At 35.1% G+C, this 22,520-nt stretch overlaps 2 protein-coding genes across 11 annotated transcripts in view; one reads left to right on the top strand and one right to left on the bottom strand.

The window, feature by feature from the left end:
* The window catches only part of LOC139970675 (ryanodine receptor 2-like), a 161,278-nt gene extending 148,350 nt beyond the window's left edge, over positions 1 to 12,928 (top strand). For all 10 annotated transcript variants that reach the window (XM_071976568.1, XM_071976569.1, XM_071976566.1 and 7 more), the window contains 17 exons: positions 72 to 270; positions 1,118 to 1,179; positions 1,392 to 1,491; positions 1,780 to 1,866; positions 2,142 to 2,351; positions 3,168 to 3,298; positions 3,754 to 3,796; positions 4,515 to 4,645; positions 5,556 to 5,616; positions 5,910 to 6,056; positions 6,448 to 6,579; positions 7,965 to 8,013; positions 8,442 to 8,549; positions 9,152 to 9,216; positions 10,328 to 10,428; positions 10,722 to 10,773; positions 11,555 to 12,928. In XM_071976568.1, the coding sequence (XP_071832669.1) occupies positions 72 to 270; positions 1,118 to 1,179; positions 1,392 to 1,491; positions 1,780 to 1,866; positions 2,142 to 2,351; positions 3,168 to 3,298; positions 3,754 to 3,796; positions 4,515 to 4,645; positions 5,556 to 5,616; positions 5,910 to 6,056; positions 6,448 to 6,579; positions 7,965 to 8,013; positions 8,442 to 8,549; positions 9,152 to 9,216; positions 10,328 to 10,428; positions 10,722 to 10,773; positions 11,555 to 11,644 (1,768 nt within the window). In that variant the 3' untranslated portion in view covers positions 11,645 to 12,928. The remainder of the gene's footprint in view (positions 1 to 71; positions 271 to 1,117; positions 1,180 to 1,391; positions 1,492 to 1,779; positions 1,867 to 2,141; positions 2,352 to 3,167; positions 3,299 to 3,753; positions 3,797 to 4,514; positions 4,646 to 5,555; positions 5,617 to 5,909; positions 6,057 to 6,447; positions 6,580 to 7,964; positions 8,014 to 8,441; positions 8,550 to 9,151; positions 9,217 to 10,327; positions 10,429 to 10,721; positions 10,774 to 11,554) is intronic.
* A 100-nt stretch (positions 12,929 to 13,028) lies between these two features.
* LOC139970677 (poly [ADP-ribose] polymerase tankyrase-like) overlaps positions 13,029 to 22,520 on the bottom strand; it is a 52,255-nt gene continuing 42,763 nt past the window's right edge. The window contains exons 38-47 of the mRNA XM_071976572.1: positions 21,522 to 21,691; positions 20,503 to 20,647; positions 18,951 to 19,072; positions 18,555 to 18,630; positions 17,992 to 18,169; positions 16,981 to 17,088; positions 16,177 to 16,379; positions 15,939 to 16,031; positions 15,553 to 15,673; positions 13,029 to 14,778 (exon numbers count right to left, since the gene is read on the bottom strand). Of these exons, the coding sequence (XP_071832673.1) occupies positions 14,654 to 14,778; positions 15,553 to 15,673; positions 15,939 to 16,031; positions 16,177 to 16,379; positions 16,981 to 17,088; positions 17,992 to 18,169; positions 18,555 to 18,630; positions 18,951 to 19,072; positions 20,503 to 20,647; positions 21,522 to 21,691 (1,341 nt within the window). The 3' untranslated portion in view covers positions 13,029 to 14,653. The remainder of the gene's footprint in view (positions 14,779 to 15,552; positions 15,674 to 15,938; positions 16,032 to 16,176; positions 16,380 to 16,980; positions 17,089 to 17,991; positions 18,170 to 18,554; positions 18,631 to 18,950; positions 19,073 to 20,502; positions 20,648 to 21,521; positions 21,692 to 22,520) is intronic.

Here is a 22,520-nt window from a genome sequence, read left to right as displayed (position 1 = left end):
TTTTTATATCTTTCATATGAACTTTGCAAATGTGTGGAAATGCAAAAACACCCGTATTTTGTTGTATCTAGGACCAATGATGTGTCAGCCTTTGGAATAGACTTGTTGAAGCAAGGTGCAGGTACAAATCCTTACAAAATGAGAGTCCGTAAGAAGCATCGGCTCACACCTGGATCAAGTTTTGATGATGAACAGTCTGAAAGTATCTCAGTCACCCACGAAGGGTCTGAAGAATCAGAATCAACACTGGGTGATGCTTCATCCATCCTGGTAAGGGAAAGCCTGATCTCAAAACAGGGAAAATAAGAGTTCTTGACTTTGTTCTACAAGATAATAATGAAAGAACATGATATGGGGGTTTGGTCAGGTAGCATTTTCACTTAACAGATAATGACCTTGAGTGATTGGAATGAAATAAGTGGATAAAATGACAATGGCAGTGGTTGTCAGGAACTCCAAAGAACAGCAAGCATTAATTAGATGAAAATATTCATGGTATGAAAAGAACAGATAAATAGGCCTGATGGTGCAAAATGATTAGAGACATAGAAACATGACTTCACTCTATGCTGCTCAAGAGAATTCTATTCAAATCATAAATTATCTTATGCAAGGAGGGCATGCACGCGCCTACTTGAAACACTCAATCCCTCAAATATGGTTAGACAAGTATCAGGAGTGCCAGGAATACCAAGTATTAACAGAATAATATCATGATCTGGGAATGAAATATACAAATATTAGCAATCTGGAACAACTGAAACTTCAAATACAGAATGCAAACAAAGAATTAACATTAAACACGTAAACAGAAAGCATCTCAAAATACCATTACAGAAATCTGTCTTAACTCTTAATGCTTTGCTTCAGCTGATTTTAAGTTTTGCCATCTTGAAAGTAACATGTCCTTTGAGTCATATTACATGTGTTTTGGAACTGACAAAAAAGTCAAGATGTTATTGCAGTTTTCTAGACTGAATCAGAGAGACAAGTGAGTTCTCCTAAATTCCTAGATACTCCAGGGTTCTTGTGTGTGTATAATTACAGTCTTATTGTATCCCATGGTAATGAGAGAGCTACTATACTTTCATGATGCTTTTATTTGGTTTCCTTTCAGGATGGTTCGGCCGGAACGTTTGGAGCCCAGCTGGGGAGAAGAGCAAGCACTGTTTTCCCCAGGTAATGCATACACTTGTAAATAATGGATAGGTAGACACAGTTATAAAGTCATATATCCTGACCTTTAATGACATTTCAAGACATGTTATTACTTGATACTACATAGCTATGGTTTGACATGTGTATCTGATGGAGATTGATATTCCCAGTTGCCTTGAGTTTTAGTGTTACATCATTATCTGATTTCTTTTTCTTTAATCCTTCTCTCATAGTTTCTTTTTGTCACAAGACATGGGCAGTAACAGTAGAGAAGAATTATCAGAGGAAAGCTCTTATGAACCACAAAATCTTGACACCAAACAAACATTCTTGGTAAGATGATTTGTATCAAGTCAAATGTAGAGTATATCAGTCATGAGTAATACTGTCGTGTGCTTCATTGACCTGTTTTGATCTGTGTCAAATACAACTGGTTTATCTCTTTGTAACTAACTACAACTTAACTATGTGATTATCATGCAGCAGAAAGCAAACAAATGATACCCGTATATAACAAGAAGCACACTGTTGTTACTGTTGTTTCAACAAGATGAAAGTAGTGGTAAATAACTATTTTACTTTCTTTTGCAACATCAATACATTTCTTATTTCTGTTTACAGAGTATGTTCGCCAGGAACTTTTACAACTTGAAGTACATGGCACTGTTACTGGCCTTCCTCATCAACTTTGTGCTGCTCTTCTTCAAGGTAAGCATTGGTGTTTTCATGTCTTTTATAGCCCTGGCTCTCTCAGTAACATAACAGAACTCTGAATCAGCAGATATTGTCTGAAGTCAGGTCTTAATACCAATTACACTATATAAACCATTACACTATATAAACCATCACAATATATCAACCATCACACTATACAAACCATTACACTATAACCATTACACTATATAAACCATCACACTTTATAAACCATTACATTATATAAACCATTACAATATTTAATTTTAATGTTATTTGTTTTGCTACAGGTGACAGAGATAACAGAGGAGCTTGAAACAGATTTACCAGAACAACATTGTTTCAATGACAACTGTACTGAAGCTGATGACGGTGACATTGCAGAGGAAGTAGTCTATCTGGAGGATGGCAACTTCTACTTGAATCCAATTCTAAGAATTCTCAGTGTATCACATACACTGGTCTCCATTTCTATGCTTATAGCCTACTGTGCCTTAAAGGTAAACTTCAGTATAGCCTGCTTAAAACTGACATAACACTGATAGGGTGTGTGAAATGTTGTTACTCATAGTATAAAGGTAGGCATGCACTTTGCCTTTTAATAAAACAGTGATCTGTTATAGTGCTTTGACATTAGACTCTTGATTAAAAGTAAAGCTGAACTCTAAATTATGCTGTAGTAGCAATTGTTTTAATCATACATAAGGAACAACACCATTTGAAAAGTTTTTGGAAACTCTGACGAAGATCCATTCATTTCTTGAGTATTTCTACTGTTACAGTTTCTTATTATGTCATATGAAAAGCTATTATTGGTCACTACTTGTGAAAAATGACAAAGTAATCTGTGAAATGTTTAACAGTATATATCAAAGCACTGAGTTAGTACTAAACAGTGTGTAGAGGCTTACCACTATTGTATAAAGTCCATTCATCTTCAAAGTGAACTGGAATCATTTGTTGATGAAGGGCTTGGGTGGAAAGCCATTTAATGTAGATTGAATTGCAGAAGTCAGGGAAGTGTTGTCTCTTGATCTATGGACGTTCATCTGTACTAGACTGAGGGATATTATGCTGAGCTTGGCATCATTGTGATTTCACCACTCAACATTGATCTAATATTGCTTGACTTACTGAGTCCATCTATCATGATAAACATAATTAACAAGTCTTTTAAAAACAGCATCTGTTGTAAAGATAATGCTGGAAACTAAGAAGATAAAGTACGTTCAAGGGTATTTCTTGATAGCCAGAGAAGGCATGCTTCAAATGCATACAGCTCCTTTAAAATTCTTATGATGACTCAATCTTCCTAGGTGCCTCTTGCCATCTTCAAGAGAGAAAAAGAGATTGCTCGAAAAGTTGAGTTTCATGGATGTTGGGTTGTAGACCAACCAGCAACGAATGATATCAAAGGCCAATGGGATAAGCTGGTGCTGAAAACAAGGTAAGATATATGTTTGATACTGATTTTCTTCTTAAATTATTGCCATTACTTATTATAATTTGTTTCAAACCTGAGAATACATAATTCTTTAATCATTATTCTGTTGAACTCTTGGAAAAGTTGTGATAACTTAAAGGACTAATGCCCAAAGCTGGAATATAACCATAATGATTTCAAAAACTGTAAACAGTCAGCTTCATATGATAAAACTACACTGTACTGCCGAGAGCTGCCACAAAATCTTTTAAATCATTTCAGCACTTTTGAGTAAATTTTAAATTTTCATTTGGAAATTTAGGTCTCCTGAAGTTTGTTATTGAAGTCATGTTGTTGAGGGGCAGAAAGGACAAACTGACTAGTAATAATGACATATCTGTGCACAGATTGAGGCTACCTATTATCTATAAACAAGTGTGTCATGAAACCATCATTTACTGATTGTTCTTTACCTGCAGATCATTTCCAGATAATTATTGGGACAAATTTGTCAAGAAAAAGGTATGTGAGCTACTTGAGTATTGCTATTGTGCAAAGATAATGCCCACTTTGCACCTTTACCCCCCCCCCCCCCCACCTCCACCCCTACTGATCAAATTGAGGCACATAAACTTTTGACAGTCTTTCAGTTTAGTTGTAAGTCAATGTCAAATTCTGTAAAGGGATATTGACTAGCATTCAAGTTGAAAAGCTATGAAACCTATAGAATACTCACATTAATGTTATTAAGTAGTAGCTGCTTGGCTGTCTTAGTTATTACATAAATCGTGATTCACTATGAATGTGATGCCTCTGAGTCATTCTAAAAGCAAATTACCCTTGCAGAAGATTCTTACATGATTTAAATTGATATCCACCACAACAGCCAATAACATACATAGTGCCCTAGTATATGGCCTGGCCATTCTTTGATATATCTGGTTTGATGTGGATGAGACCACCTATAACTATCTGGCTCACTGTTGGATAATAAATATCAGTGTTACTGGGCCATGGCAAACTGGTATAGCTTCATGTTGTAGTTTAATATGTTTGTTACTGCAGGATGAACTTGGTATAAATAGATCAGTCCTGAGGCTCTTAATTAATATGACCAGACAGAACCCATGGATAGTGTATAGACTATCTGTGAATATGTCAAGGTTTTATATAGTAATGTGAAACAAAATGTCAAAGTTGGCTTCTACAGGACTTATCATGTTTCTGTTTAAATCTATAGGTTTTCAAGAAGTATGCAGACAGTGTTGGTGAAGAAAAGCTGAAGGTTATTCTTGGGATGGAGAATGCTGATGATGTAGTTGGTACAGGATGTAGCCAAGATACATCAAATCAAGGATTTGTAGCTGCTATGTAAGTAGAAAAATAGTTACTCTCTTCTAGTTACATCCTTGACTGACGGTGATCGAGTGCTTGAATACTATTATGAAGTATTGGGAACTTATTACAAAGAGAAATTACAGACAGGCTTCATGTTGAGCAGAAATATATATATATATATATAGAGTAGGTTGGCGTCTATCTTGGCGCAGAGTGCTCTATGTCCATTGGACAGAGCGTAATATATGTTGAAAGTTGTCTGAAGATCGCTATAACTCGTGAAACTCCGAGTAACAACTACTAGTGTTCCACTAGTCTCATCTAGTATCAACATATATATATATATATATATATATATATATATATATATATATATATATGGGTATATGGATATATATATATATATCCATATTTATATATATATATATAATATATATATATATATAAATATGGATATATATATATCCATATATATATCCATATATATATATCCATATATATATAATATATATAATATATATATATATCCATATATATATATATCCATATATATATATATCCATATATATATAATATATATAATATATATATATATATATATTTATATATATATATATATATATAATATATATAATATATATATATATGATAAGCAGTTCAACCACTTAGTTATTTAATGAATAAGGATTTAATACAATCCTGATGTTTCATGTCCCATACATTTAATGTATAAAGAAAGTTAGCTTCTTTTCATTGCAACTTGCCATTTTTTCATCCTTCCTGGTAGACTAAAATAACGATTCCTTGCAAAATTGATCACACAAACCAAACTTGAATGCTAATTTAATCCATGACACAATTTGCTGTGAAGTTCAATATCAGCTTTATAAAAACTTGATTTGCTCTTGTACAAAGTCCTGTGTTTTTGAATCCATCTCAACAGACTGAGCATGGTTGATCTACAGTACTATGTCTGGAAATGGGGCGTAATCTTTACAGATCAGGTGAGATTTCCTCAGCTCATTATTCATATCAAATTTGTTCTCTTTATATCCTATCTTGCAGGCTGTTTGCGGTTTAAATTTATTTTACACCAAGTAAATGTTTGAAAAGTATTACATGCAAATATTTTTATGAATTATTCAATTAACGTTTTTTTCAATTAAGATACTAAGAAATATAGATACTGGTCTGATGCTGATCTTCCAAGTCTGTATTAGATCTTAACTACTGAAGACCTACGATATTTCTCTTCTCATGTAACTAGGTCATATTATTGTTTTGTTTTCCTATATAGGCCTTCTTGTACAGTGCCTGCTACTTACTCTTCTCTGTGCTGGGACATGTCAACACCTTCTTCTTTGCTGCCCATCTGCTCGATGTTGCCATGGGATTTAAGACTCTTAGAACTGTCCTGGAGTCTGTCACTCATAACGGAAAACAGGTATGCTTAACTTACTATGTCTATGTCATCTCTGATATAAGCATCAACAGACTTAACACCCTGTTTTGTGAATTTTGACTGGGACTCTCTTCCTTGGAATCAAAGTGTCTTTCTAATATTGACTAAGCCTTCAGCCATCCGGGAGAACTGTTCTGCATGTTTTACCCCACAATTGTCTTAAGAGGAAGTTGGTCGCAATTTAAAACTTTTTCCCTCAAGCTTTTTGTCTTACTTTTCTAACAAACTAGGTATTGTCAACTAAAATAAAAGAGTTTAAGTCTACCCTGGATATTAGGTGTGGGTCTTCGGTATATGGTTTGCTTGGTATATCAGCTGTTGTCTTTTTCATTATATATTTGCCCTAATGTTGTAATCTATTTCCTTCTAACAGCTTGTGCTCACCTTGCTTATGACCTGTGTCATCATCTACTTGTACACTGTCTTGGCCTTTAACTTCTTCCGAAAGTTCTATGTCACAGGTGACGAAGGAGAGACAGAACTGAAATGCCAAAACATGATGACTGTGAGTAGCTATTTTAATTGCTAGCATTTTTGTTACAGAATGGAAACCATTTAAATTGTTTAGTACCTTGAACAGAAGTATTTTTGAGCAGATGAATTGTGTCCAGCCTTGTATCAAATGCATGCCATGATTGGTAAATGGTTGCTCCATTACCTGTCACTTCACAAAGCTTATTGAACATGTTAGTAGATGCACATGAGCTCACACATTGATACTAACTAGGTTAACAGTGATATTGTTATAAGGTTATCTACCTCAGACCATGTATTACTCCACGGACTCTAGGTATGAACAAGTGTAACTAACAGGCAGCCTTTTATAAACAATTTGTTATACCTTATCATGAGTATGCTATTCGGGCTTGAAATACCTACCTTTCTAAAGACAAGAAAGTTCTGGAAAAGTTCAAAGATTTACTTTTAGGTTAATTCACTAACTGGAGGAATGTTGCTATGAGAGGCTTCAGCTTCTCAACCTCACCACCCTGGATCATTTTGAGGGGAATTAATTTAGGTTTCCAAGAATGTCTGTAGCTTTGAAAACAATAAGAAGTTAGTGATTCAGCTTAGTAGGAATACTACAAGTCTATGTCTTATGTCTATAGTAGATGAAATGTTTGTTAAAGGAGCTCTCTTCCCAGTGGGTTGTGATTGGATGGAATGATTGCATGGGGCAGTTTTCTATTCTTAAAGTGTTGCTCTTTAAGAATGCTTAATGTCCCGCTGATCCTTTTCTCTACTTAATTAAGCTAAATGACTATTGGTGTTGATTAATCAGATGCCTGTCTATAAACTTCTCTTAAACACATTACTGGTGTAGCTATTGGTGTTGATTTAGCAGATGCCTCTCTATATGTTCTCTTAAACACATTACTGGTGTAGCTATTGGTGTTGATTAATCAGATGTCTGTCTATATGTTTCACATAAACACATTGCTGGTGCAGCTATTGGTGTTATTGATTAATCAGATGCCTGTCTATAAACTTCTCTTCAACACATTGCTGGTGCAGCTATTGGTGTTGATTAATCAGATGCCTGTCTATATGTTTCTCTTAAACACATTGCTGGTGCAGCTATTGGTGTTATTGATTAATCAGATGCCTGTCTATATGTTTCACATAAACACATTGCTGGTGCAGCTATTGGTGTTATTGATTAATCAGATGCCTGTCTATAAACTTCTCTTCAACACATTGCTGGTGCAGCTATTGGTGTTGATTAATCAGATGTCTGACTATAAACTTCTCTTAAACACATTGCTGATGCAGCTGTTGGTGTTATTGATTAATCAGATGCCTGTCTATTTGTTTCACTTAAACACATTGCTGGTGCAGCTATTGGTGTTATTGATAATCAAATGTCTGTCTACATGCTTCTCTCCTCAGTGCTTTGTCTTCCATCTTCATTCTGGTCTCAGAGCAGGAGGTGGCATTGGTGAGTGGAATTAACCTTTTCTTGTTAGCAGATTTTCATAGTACTTGTAAATTACAGATAAATGTGAGAAGGCGGCAAGATAAGAGAGTAGCAGGCTGCATGGGCAGCATAACTTTGATCAAAGCCAGCATCTTGGTTCAAACAATATGTTACTTTGATGTTGTTATAAAAGCCTCACAAATGACCTTATATTTCCAAGCAAACATCAACCTTTATTCAGCCTTGTAATACAACACTTTAGTAGCGGATGTTCCAAAGTATACTTTAAAATATAACTTCTTCAAATACATTTGCTTAGATGAAAACAAGATGAAAATTTGTTTATGAACATTCATAATTATTTTAAGAGACTTTACAAGGGATTTAATTGCTTTCATGTTATGTTTGTGATTACTTTTCTAAATGTTTCTGTTTTATCTACTTCACAGCTGATGAGATTGAAGCCCCAGATGGTGATGATTATGAGTTTGAGCGCATACTCTTCGACATCACCTTCTTCTTCTTTGTTATTGTTATCCTTCTTGCCATTATCCAAGGTGAGCATTGATGTTGTTATTGTTATCCTTCTTGCCATTGTCCAGGGTGAGCATTGATGTTGTTATTGTTATCCTTCTTGCCATTGTCCAGGGTGAGCATTGATGTTGTTATTGTTATCCTTCTTGCCATTGTCCAGAATGAGCATTGATGTTGTTATTGTTATCCTTCTTGCCATTATCCAAGGTGAGCATTGATGTTGTTATTGTTATCCTTTTTGCCATTGTCCAGGGTGAGCATTGATGTTGTTATTGTTATCCTTCTTGCCATTGTCCAGGGTGAGCATTGATGTTGTTATTGTTGATCTATATGTAGGAGGGGTTAAAATGCCTCATAGAACTTTACCTCGTCCATTAACTTTAAACCCCCCCCCCCAAACTCCACCCCTCACTTGTAAACTCTACTGATAAAACAAACATCCTCTTATGACAAAAGAATCTCCCTAAAGCCACACTTTTGCAAAGTCACAGCTCAATGCTGGTAGGAACAGTGTCCTGTAAGGAACAGCTAGCTCATGATAAGTTATCAGAACTTGCCCTTTGTGGGTTGTTTTGAATGTCAAAGTACTTTCTTTTTGGTAAGACTTCTTGGCTTTCTCTTGCAGGTTTAATTATTGATTCATTTGGAGAATTGAGAGATCAGCAAGAGCAAGTGAAGGAAGATATGGAGGTAAATATGAAGATGTAATGGGTGGCGGAGGGAACCCAGTAAAGGGTGGCCCAGGGGTGAATGTTACTCACACAAAGAATAAAATGAAGGTGGTAAAGCTATCCACTCGCTACTTCAGAAATACCAAGCAAAGAATTAAAGCATCAACTATTGCAAATACTGTAAGTGGGATTAGTTGCGGTTGTATATCTTTTAATAACATTTCAATAATAGTTTGAATGCCAAACTTTGAAAGACAAATGATGTTATTTTGAGTACATGTTTCTGTATAATCTCTACACAAAAATATAATAAACAAAAATGATTTCCTCAAACTGGGATATAGCTTTTTGGTAACTTTGATGGATTTGAACGTTGCTAACAAAAAATCAACAATAACAGCAAAGAACAACAGCTACTTCTTTCATACAGTAAAACAACAATTGACTATGAGAACATCATGATCTTTGTACTTGTTCAAATGGATCTTTATCTTAAGTTTGGTTACTTGCCTTACTCAGGTACGTTTGCTCTTATGATCTACAAATATTTTACACTTTATCACAAAGCTCATGCTAAAGGTTATCTGGGGTTACTAGCATTCTAAACTGGCAAACCTTGTAAAAATGATTTCTAAAGGAGTGGAAGTTATTAAACAGATATCATACTTTGATGTGTTATTTCCCTGTCATGAGTTGAAGTTCCTACTATAGGTGACAAAGGCCATGTTAGGTCAGCTGATGGCAACAATTGAAAACGTTTAAAACACAATATCCAAAGAATTGTCATGTTTTCTTATTTTGGAATATAATGCGGTTCCAGCAATAAGCTAACATTAATGCAATGCCTGTAAGTCTCATATGTAGATGCATCCTAAATGAGTACTTAGTTGTTAGTTTGTCATTGTGGAGGTTAAAGTTTACCTGAGGGCAGCAGAGGTAAAAAATCTAACAGTTTGTCAAAATTACCTCTATTACTGGTGAGGAATAAAACAGTTCTGTGTGGCAAAAATTACCATAAAAGTTTACTACTTAATTCCAAGTGTTATCTGGAATGATAGTCACTCTGGTTCTTCCTTTGTGGTCTTTGTTAAGAGAATGACTCACATATTGAATTATTATCATTTTTGCAGACCAAATGCTTCATTTGTGGAATAGGACAAGAATATTTTGACAAAGTGCCTCATGGGTTTGAAATCCATACTTCCAAAGAACATGACCTGTCCAATTATATGTAAGTAAATGGTTCAGCTGTCTTTAACTACGATGTTATTGCTTGATTATGACTGTTAGCCTGGAGTTAATTTAATTACCATTTATAGATGCTTAAAAGTATTTCATGGAATGTCAGTGACAAACTGGTGCTGTGGTCACGGAGTGGATTGTTTACATATTAAATGGCTGTAAATAAGAGACTAACTGTAAATAACCAGACAATGAAAACACTTGCTTTCATGCCTTTCTGATTCAAGCATCTAGACATGTTGTTTTTCATCCATTATCCAATCTCATCTTGTTAATTTGTAGGTTCTACCTTATGTACTTGATTAATAAACCAGAGACGGAACATACAGGACAGGTAAGTCTCTATGATACAACCTCCCCTGTAACAGTAAATGTAAACCTATGCAGTACCTAAATAGTTCACGTCAAAAATATTAACAATAACAAATTAGTCTGCATATTCCAAGCAGAGCAAGCAAGAAAGTGTTTAGAACATCTTTGTCGAACATCTGCAGATCGGTCTTCCTTGCTATTACAAACACAAGATACACTGTTGAAGCCAACATACACGGTTATGAGCCAGTCTTAAACAGTAGATATAGGATTCACTAAAGGTATATTGAGAATATTAAATATGAGAAAAGTACTTAATCAAAAGGCAATTGCGACTGTTGGAGAACAGAAATGATGCCAATGTGGTTACAGTTTCATTTATTGCAATAAAGGATACAGCAAACTTGCCTCTTCATAACTTGTGTGTATTGGTTTATTAAACTTAGACGGCTGATAAAGTTTGACACACTAACCAATAGTAATAAAGCTATTGGTGTGATTCAGCATGACATTTAAGTAACAGCAAGATGTCATATTGTAGTTACAACAATGTTGTTTGACTTTCTTGAACTGCACAAGCAATGCCTTTTGGGTAGTACATTTTGCAATGGGTAAATTTAAGGGTTGTTTTTGTATTAAATACTACCTTTGTATTCACTTCATCAACATATGTGGACCAAACCTATCAATATCTTACGGAAGAATTAGTGTTGTTTTCCTTGTTGATAATGTTAAAGATTAAAAGTGTTTATACATGATACTTGTTTCAGTCAGGTAATACAGTACATTACTTCTGTTTGCAGGAATCCTATGTCTGGCAACTTTATCAGGAAAGATGCTGGGACTTTTTTCCAGTTGGTGACTGTTTCCGGAAGCAGTATGAAGAAGAATAAAGTTGACATGCTGATGTCATGTGCCTAATAGTATTGTCATTGCCAGTATTTGTCACTAAGTGTCATTTTCACAACATTTGTAACTATTTTATATGTTGTAATAATGTGTTCTATGCCTTAACAATGAAATAGCAAGCACATAGTTTACAGTTAGTCTCTGATGGACACACTGCTTTACTTCTGAAATAATAAAAATCAAATTTCATTAAATCAAGTTAATCATGAAATTCTGATTGGCATAAAGTGATTTTGGAGACCTGCCCCCCTAGTTGTGTTGTTGAATGTATTCTGTAATTTATATCTGAGAATGTTTCATTATTTATCAGACAATGTAGCTATTAAATTGGGACTGCAGCACTCTTTGTATTTTATTTCTAGTAATATCAAGTTTTAAGAAGTATTTGATGGCTTTGCCTCTGCTGTGCATTAATATATTTGTCTTTTCAATTATACAAGTGCAGTAACAATAACAGGTATCAAATTTATCTTTCATCTATTAACATAGTCACAACTAGAAAAAAGTTGTTTCATTATTAGAATTTCTTGAAATCCTATATACCAAAAGAATATTGAATTCCTTAAAACTCTTGCAAAGTAAAATTATGTATTTGTAAAATTATTATCTCATTATTATCTCAGAGTGCAAAGTTTACATTTGGTTACATATATATTTGAAGTGCTATAATAGGTGAGGAGACCTTTATAATTACCATGTCAGCTTCATATGCAAATACTAGTCATATCAATCAAGTATTGTGCTATATACATTTGATTTTCTTTTGTTTGTAGATTTATAACATCCATAAAATGCCATGTCAGAAAATGGAAGGATGTGTGATGGACTGTTTTGTTTGCTGTTATGGTTGAGAGATTGCAGTTATGTAGTCAGGGGTACATAAAGGTTAAACTTGTTTCAAATGTGAAAATCAACTTTTTTGATTTATTGATCTGTAGTGTTAAAAAGTATGTCAGATGCACATGTAACATTTATCAGTTGAAATATTTGTTTGTCTTCCATAAGCTGAAAACAAAAGTGGAAAGAGAATGCTGGGTTGCTTTGTAATGCAACATAAGCTTTCAAATTAAATGTTTAGGCTTTCCCTTTTTCCAGTTTCTTTAGCAATAGAGGTAGCATCCTTACAGTCCCCTCTGAATTTATGCTTAAATATCATGACCAGAAAAAAAAATAACTGAACCTGAGCTGATTTTGTCCTGGTGCAGTAGTATTTACTAAATCAAGATAAGCTCATTCTATGCACTGGGAAATAAAGTTCTTAAGCAATATGTGTTAAAGTATTTGTCTTGTTTGTGTTCAATATTTAACCCATTCATTCAGTTGTCAACTGAAAGATTTTACCTTTAATAAGTATAGCAACACACAGAATCTGTCTAATCATGTTTAATTTGTTAGCTACAGTACAACAATCAAATATAAGTCAACAAAATGAATTTTCAATTAAACAGTAATGAATAAAATTAACTACTAGCATGAAGGAAGCATCTTACATGTACAGCTTGAAATTTCCATATAATTGTAAAACAGATGAACATAACAACATTATCTCTTTGAGATAGCTTTCACAAATACAAACACACAAGTTTTGAGCCAAATGTGGCACAACTCATACTCCTTATGTTATTAATTATTAATTGCATCATTTAAGTCATGATTACAAATAGTCTACTACTATGAATGTTACTACTTGACTGTAAGTAAACCTAGCATTGACAAGCTTACCTAAAATACTATGTATGATCAGGACATGCTAACTTAAGGTTCTAGCAAATTTGAAAAACATCCTTTTCCTCCACTTTATGTATCTCAGAACCATTCTGACTGTCCTCCCATGTTTAATCTAATACTAATTAATACTTGTCATTACAATCGAACAAGTAAAGAAATAATAAATTGTCATCTCTGATGTCTGCATTCACTACCATTATCACTTTCCATTTTATGTAATATAAAATTATTAATATCACAAGTGTTAGTGTAAATTGTGTATCATCTTAGTTCAAAACGGGGTAATATTGCTAACATAGACATGATTGTAGGTTAATAGTCACCCTAAACCTCCGACCCCCCACCCCCCAAAAAACATTTCTCAACAAGTAGTTAAATCATTACATAATATTTAATTGCAACATTCAGTTTCAAGGCACTGATACGAAAGACTAGTAACATTACTAAGTAATTTATCAATTAGTTTGGCATTTTGAATCATTACGACTGATCATGAAGCATGGTGGGGATGTTGAAACTTTCTTTTCAAGACACCTTAAGTAGACAATTGTTAATAAGCAGAATAAAATTGCTAAGGATACTGGCAAAATGACAATTCATTTGCTCAAATATATAGCAAGTTATATCCATTGAAACATAAACATTATTTTTAAACTTCATAAAATATCTGCTATTGCTACTAACTTAATCTAGTAATCTACTAGCTTTTACAACAACCATATATGTACATTAAAAAAACAAAGTTATTTCTCTGATACCATTAAATCTAGATGGATAGAAACGGTATCAGTGAGAACTTTATGAAACTTGCTCTACAGCTACTGTTATACAATATGTTTAATACTTTAATATTACTGAGTATTGCTTGCAAAAAGAAGAGATTATAACATACAGGATATTCAATTGAAAGGAAAACATCTACACATTAAAATCTATTTCAGTTTAATTTCAGTTAATTTGTAATGAACATTGGTAAGAAAGGGCAAAAGTTGTCAAACTCATTTATTGATTATTTGTTTATAGTTTAAAAAATCAACTATTGAAGAGAAGATTGTAAGAAATGCAATTGTATGCATTAAAATAATTATGTTCAAGATTAGTTTTACTATTACTGAAATAGGTATACACCATATCACCATTATAAGCAAATGTAAATTTCTGAAACTAAAAAGAAACTAAAAAAATTTCTGAAAAGAAACTAAAAAGTGACTGCTGTTGATTACTTTTCCCAAGTAGAACCAGACAAAAGGTTTGACCATTCCCTTCTACTTGAACTGGATTAGATATCGCAAACAAACTTGATCTTCCGAGTACAGGACAATCTCGTCATAACTCAACCAGCTGGTAGTATTTGTTCTCTCCGAAACTCTACCCATAGGAATGCTTGCACCTACATAGTAGAAATTATCAAAAATAAGTCACCTTTGTATCAGCCACAATTAATAGCGATTACAACAATACAGCCTACAAGAAATGGGAATAAAAGAACAAAATGACACACTTTGTTTCCATTTGATATTAACAAAGTCTTCCATAACTATGGAAGTATCCCCAACATCACCTCTCACACAAATGTGTAGCAACTCTTGGCCTGCAATATTCAAGAGGTGTTGAGTAAAGAAGTTTACTTCCATACTTAGACATTAAAAAGTTATTGAAACAGACAAAACAGTTTGTATTTTCACCAATCAAGACACTGCCAAAGCGGACAACACTTGAAAAGACATTTTCCATAAAAGCAAATGTCACATGGTTTTATTATAAATCATACCACTTTTGTATTTACAATGATTAAATGGTTAATATTATGAGGATAGTCATTACTATGACTATTTTGTAGCTATTTTTGTTGCGCATAAATCAAAGCCAGATTACTGACCCAGATTGACATTTTACTAAATCAATTTAATGTTCTATTAATGACTGATGTATAAAATGGAGATTATTGTGCATACACAATTATTACCACATGCAGGTTTTGTAAGATCCATCCTTTGCTGGTTGTGTGTGTTGGGGGTGGGGTATTTGAATACTACACACAATGCATGCCAAGCTTAACAAACAGCACTTTCTTAGAGCATTGCAAGAATTTGAGACTTTTGGAATCTGATTACATAAATATGCTGGAAAGGACAAAAACACTTCATGAATAATGAATACTTACCAGATTTCAGACGCAGATTAAAATTCTTATCAGGACCTTGTTGTCCCTCCCCAAGAGTAGAATCAAACCCTTTCTTAAATCCTACTTCTGATACGTCTGTTTGGGATTTACCAACTGCTACCTGTATCCAAACAAATTATCAGCAAACAATACTCAGTTATGATAGATACTTTCATAAAGACAAACTAACCAAGGATTAAGCAGTCCCATCTGTCTCACAGGGAACTGCCCTCAATGTATGACTTGCATTGTTTAACATATAATATTATACCAATCAAAACAATATGTGCAGCAAATGAGAAAGCATTGTATCAGAGGCCTTTTTTGTAATGCACTATCCCTAAAATAGCAAAATGAAACATTCAATCTATTCCCGTAGCACTCACCTCACACAAAAGCAGAAACTTAGATGGAGCTCTCTCATAGAAGTTACTGCAGTAGTTCATGCTTTTACACACCATTGAGGAGGTGTAAATGCCCTGGAATAAAAAACAAAAATCACATGCTTGAAACTGACCACTGAAATTCCCAGAGGAAACTCTTTCAAAACAACTGGTTTACTTAGAGCAGATTATTAGTGACAGCTGATGACAAAGTGACTTTTTAGAAATCTTTATTTCTTACCTGTCCAAAGAGGTTTCCTGTAAACCCAGCTGACTCAATGGGTTGTGTAAGAAGTCCCCTCTTGAGGATGCTGATGAGGTTAGAGGATTTGGTGCCATGCCACAGCAGCTGATGATTGCCTACTTTAAGTTTATTGAGGGCATCCTCCTCCCCTTCCCTTGCTAAACGATAAATAGCTTCGATCGTTATTGGTGTGTTTTCACCTGCAATGGTAAGGAACAGGCAACAGAAGTTGATTACTAACAATTGATTTCCAAAGACAGGATTTTTTAAAATTGGTGATATTTGTAAATTCATCTAGCAACAGCAGAGCTGACAATGTCTCTGTAAATTCTTTATAATATTATCATCATTTATCCACAGAGGGTAATTTTTCTACAAATGACCTGCAGATCAATAGAATTCTGAATACAGAGAACATTGACAGCTAAGTAAACATTCTAAATGAACAAGAACATAATAGAATAATTAAAGCTTTCAAAGAGCATTTGCCATTATGACATCACAGACCCCCACCCCCACCCTTTCTATGATCCAACTTTCTGGCATAGTTGAAAGCTAGTCAAAATTAGGTTATTTTCACACAACCAAATCTCATGTTAGAGACAAGGTATTGAGATGAAGTTTCAACCTTGTTGAACATCTTTCTCTTCAATATAAATTTTGATATTGTCCACCACAACAGATCCCTTTTAAACACAACATTATGAATCTTTTAATTTTAAGTAGGACTATAGTTTCTATTAGGCCTATCAGTAGTAAAATCCACAAAATAACAAGCAACATGTTAGATAAGGATCTCACGTGTTTGCTCAATCTGCTGCAGAATGATCTGGGCCTCTGGTGAATCTTCCTCTAACTGTTGTATTTTACAACCAAGAGCTTTGTATATGTAGTCCAAGGGGTTGACCTCTGTGAAGAGACAGCATATGCAGACCATCATAAAATGGGAAACCTTTCCCTGAATAAATAAACTCACTCTTTGAAAAGGTTAAGAAAACGCTGGAGAGCTTAAGTGACCCGTTCATCAGAGACCTCCAGCAACAGACAATCACTTTTACAAAGGACCGTCTATGTGCAGGAAGGTAACTCAACAGAATACCATATAACAGATACAATAGTACAAAACTGACTAACCTTCTGTTCTGGACAGTTTCATAGAACAAAACTGACTACCCTACTGTTCTGGACAGTTTCATAGAACAAAACTGACTACCCTACTGTTCTGGACAGTTTCATAGAACAAAACTGACTACCCTACTGTTCTGGGCAGTTTAATGTACAAAACCTACTACCCTGCTGTTCTGGACAGTTTAATAGTACAAAACTGACTACCCTACTGTTCTGAACAGTTTAATGAACAAAATTGACTACCCTACTGTTCTGGGCAGTTTAATGTACAAAACCTACTACCCTGCTGTTCTGGACAGTTTAATAGTACAAAACTGACTACCCTACTGTTCTGGACAGTTTAATAGAACAAAACTGACTACCCTGCTGTTCTGGACAGTTTAATAGTACAAAACCGACTACCCTACGGTTCTGGACAGTTTAATAGTACTTAACCGACTACCCTACAGTTCTGGACAGTTTAATAGTACAAAACTGACAACCCTACTGTTCTGGACAGTTTAATTGTACAAAACTGACTACCCTTTTGTTCTGGACAGTTTATGTTGATGATGTGTCCACTACCATGTCAGTTCAAGCTTCATAAATAGCGGTAAATGTTTTAGATAAATACTTCAAAATCAAGCCAACCATAAAGCAATGATGAAAATACACAACACTTATGATGAAAATCAAAAATATTACCTTTGATCCTGTGCTGTGCCCCTAGCAATATACGATTTGCTAATTCCAAGTCAACCAAGTTCTGCATATCCGTCTCTGCTTCTTTCAGCAGTTTTAATGTGTTCAACGGTTCCATTTTGTCATGTGCAAATCCTGAATATGGGATCAGCTGGTAGAACTTTGAGCTAAGTTCCAGGATCTGTGAAAATTAGAGGAACATACAAAAAATAACAACCAAAGATATTTGTCAGGAAAATAGAGTAAATTTCATATGATGTGTTCTACGACCACAGAGGACTGACTATTAAACTATGATGGAGCACTTGGAATGAAGGGAGACTGTACAACACATACTAAGTACTTCAAGTTGCCATTTATGAGAACAGCTAACAAAGGGGGAGGCTGATGATCCTCTTCTTAACCTGGGATATTAACACCATGGCAACCCTGAATGGCTGCAGATTAAGTAATTTTCCAGAAATTCTACTGGTTCAAAAGCTAAGACTGAAACTTGCTCATCTATTGCAAAAAGCATATGTAGGTAACTATTTATAGTTCAAAATGTTAAAGCATATTACACATACCTCATTCATTTTCTTGGAGCTAACTTCTGTTAGCTTACTGTTGTCAACATCATGTTTCACTTCCTCATTTAGCTTTCTATGGGGCAAACAGAGAGCAAACAGTAAATGAGAAACAGAGATCAGCCATTAGATGGATATCATTGTATAATCCAAGCACGCAAGTCAAAAATTACAGTTTTTTTTTTTTTTTATTTTCTTCTGTTAGCAAAAACAATATATTTCTCATGTCCCATAAAACCCATTAAAAAGTGAGTTTAGCACACATGAAGTGTACATGACTAGTATATGAAGCTTACAAATATATACATAGTTTTAGTATATATCATAAGGAGCAAAGAAAGAAACAATGAGAAATTGTGGACCCATATGAGGACCCATATGAGGGCCCCATCTTACCTAAGTTTAACTAGTATGCTTTGGGCTTCCAATATAACATCTGACTTCAACCGACCAAATGGCATGAGATCTGTGTTCACTTTGACTGTTTTCAGTACTGCATTTAGCATAGGAACACTTGTCTGAAAGAAAGGGCACATTATCATAGTTTATGTTATCTAACAGGTAAGGAGCACAATCAGTTAAAATGATACATGAATGTTACAGTTGTTACATGTTCAAGTTAACAAGGCAAATGAGGCTCAGCATCTAGGTCCTGTTGTAACACATTTAATGTTCATACTAGCCATATATAAAATCCAAACAGTTGATTTGCATGGTGTTTAAGGTACTTAGGCTGCTAACTGGTATGGTGTGTGAGATACTTAGGCTGCTGACTGGTATGGTGTGTAAGGTACTTAGGCTGCTGAGTGGCATGGTGTGTGAGGTACTTAGGCTGCTGACTGGTATGGTGTGTGAGGTACTTAGGCTACTGACTGGTATGGTGTGAGAGATACTTAGGCTGCTGACTGGTATGGTGTGTAAGGTACTTAGGCTGCTGACAGGCATGGTGTGTGAGGTACTTAGGCTGCTGACTGGTATGGTGTGTAAGGTACTTAGGCTGCTGACTGGCATGGTGTGTGAGGTACTTAGGCTGCTGACTGGTATGGTGTATGAGGTACTTAGGCTGCTGACCGGTATGGTGTGTAAGGTACTTAGGCTGCTGACAGGCATGGTGTGTGAGGTACTTAGGCTGCTGACTGATATGGTGTGTGGTACTTAGGCTGCTGACTGGTATGGTGTGTGAGGTACTTAGGCTGCTGACTGGCATGGTGTGTAAGGTACTTAGGCTGCTGACTGGTATGGTGTGTGAGGTACTTAGGCTGCTGACTGGTATGGTGTGTAAGGTACTTAGGCGACAGGCATGGTGTGTGAGGTACTTAGGCTGCTGGCTGGTATGGTGTGTAAGGTACTTAGGCTGCTGACTGGCATGGTGTGTGAGATACTTAGGCTGCTGACTGGCATGGTGTGTGAGGTACTTAGGCTGCTGACTGGCATGGTGTGTTAAGTACATAGGCTGCTGACTGGCATGGTGTGTGAGGTACTTAGGCTGCTGGCTGGCATGGTGTGTGAGGTACTAAGGCTGCTGACTGGTATGGTGTGTGAGGTACTAAGGCTGCTGACTGGTATGGTGTGTGAGGTACTTAGGCTGCTGACTGGCATGGTGTGTGAGACACTTAGGCTGCTGACTGGCATGGTGTGTGAGGTACTTAGGCTGCTGACTGGCATGGTGTGTTAAGTACATAGGCTGCTGACTGGCATGGTGTGTGAGGTATTTAGGCTGCTGGCTGGCATGGTGTGTGAGGTACTAAGGCTGCTGACTGGTATGGTGTGTGAGGTACTTAGGCTGCTGACTGGCAACCCACATATATAGATCACCATCAACTAATTGTTCTGCACATTTAGAAACTATGAGCAAAAACACAAACTAACAAAAAGCTTTCCAATTGCTGGATATGGACTTTCGCATTAAACACAAGAATTAATATATTCAGGGTAGGGATATTCTTACCAGTTGTTTCAGAAGGTCCTGAAGTGGTTGAGGCAAGACAGATGGTAAGTTACTCTGGAGGTCAAAGTTGAATGCTTTTACATCTTTCTTACTTGCATGAGGCTCAGCATCCACCAAATGGTATTTTCCAGGGTGAGATGAAAAACTAAGAAGTCATAAAGGTATATAATAAATACAGTGAAAATGTATAATAAAGTGATTGTGAATATGTATAATGAATACAGTGAATATGTATAATGAATACAGTGAATGTGTATAATAAATACAGTGAAAATGCATCATAAAGTGATTGTGAATATGTATAATAAAAACAGTGAATATGTATAATAAATACAGTGATTATATATAATAAATACAGTGATTGTGAATATGTATCATAAATACAGTGAATAGGTATAATAAATACAGTGAATATGTATAATAAATACAGTGAATATGTATAATAAATACAGTGAATATGTATACCATAATAAACAAGAAAAGCATCAAGAAAGCTTCCAATTGAACATAATATTCAAAGATCTGAAACTTATATTGACAGATGTAAAATTATGATTTTTAAGGAGTTTTGTGATATTTTTCTTGTCACCCTCAGTGTACTAAGCCTATGTGTAACTAACAGATAACTGCAAGGTAAAACATTCTGTTTATGTTCATTACATAAATATATGCGCAATAATGATTGTTAATAGTAATCTTCATCTCAAGACAGCTTAATAGGGTCCGGAGACTTGTGAATAAGGATAGGAAATGGTTTCAACAATGGACTTGAATTGAATTCTCTGGGTAGTTGAGATAGTAGATACATTTGATTTCACCATTTTGACATGACACAGTTTGTATGTGTGTAAAGTTACAGTCATGGCAATTGCCATCTTTAGATTTTAGAAACTCTTCCATCACCTGGAGATGAGGAACCTCATGGCTTCTTTTGTTTGTTTTGCTCATTCTCCCCTCCACATTATACATTGCATATGTAATTGTGAACTCAAGATAAATAGATTTTCTAAGGTACATACTTTTTCACATTGGCCCAAGCATTTCCAGATTTGGCTGCAAATATTTTGCAAAATTCTTTAACAGCATCTGCTTCATTTCCAAAAGGGGTTCTTTGTGTCATTCCATCATCACCGATGCGACCCCAGCATGTAAACAGCAGGTACATGTCTTTTCCTTTTTGGTAAATCACCTGTCAAGAAAACCACCTTAATAAATCAAGCTTAGGTAAGTCCAGTTATTGTTGTAAACCTACACACATGAAATGGCTCAACTAACTATGGATGAACACTGATATGAATATTGCAGTCACAATGCTTGGCTTTGGAAATGTGCAAAGTGATTATTTCACTACAAAACTTCCTACCTACATAATTCCTGTAATGAAATTATGTATCACACAAAGATAATCAAATATTCTTGCTTTGTAAAAGGTAAAGTAATGTGTACAATAAGATTATCAATGTTCACTTGTTGTGACTGCATTCTGGATAATCTCTCAATGAAATCAATTTAAGATGTAATTTGTAAGTGAAGCATTGATTTGAGGTGTAGTTTGGTTCTATTTAACCAAACAGAGCTGATGTAATTGTAACAGCTACTGCTTAATATGTGCTGTGTTAAGTGTCATCTATCAGCATGATCAGAGAGACATTTTATTTTTTCAGTAGCTTTAATTCTTGTCAATGTCATGCTAACCATGAATCTCTAAAGCTAGGGTTGCAACGATAGGCAACAGTCAGTACATATGAGAATATTGTTACTATAGTGACTATTCTCACAGAGTGGTGGATATGTTGGTTGTCACCTCAAGATATATCCACAAGACTACAATAGAATTTCTTGTCTTCGATATCTTACATGTATCCTTTGTTGAGCCCGGAGAGTGACAAATCAGATTCAGACAATCTAAATGGCAGGAGCTATATCTGCCTTAGGCTTTATTGCCTAACAAGTTATAGGAACTTGCATCTGCCTTTACATTCAAATAGGCCATATTAAATGATTTATTGAGCAAACAC

Source organism: Apostichopus japonicus, chromosome 8, assembly GCF_037975245.1.
Source record: "Apostichopus japonicus isolate 1M-3 chromosome 8, ASM3797524v1, whole genome shotgun sequence".
Taxonomy (NCBI): Eukaryota; Metazoa; Echinodermata; class Holothuroidea; order Aspidochirotida; family Stichopodidae; genus Apostichopus; species Apostichopus japonicus.
Note: the sequence above shows the minus strand (reverse complement) of the source record. Positions and strands in the feature narration are given on the sequence as shown.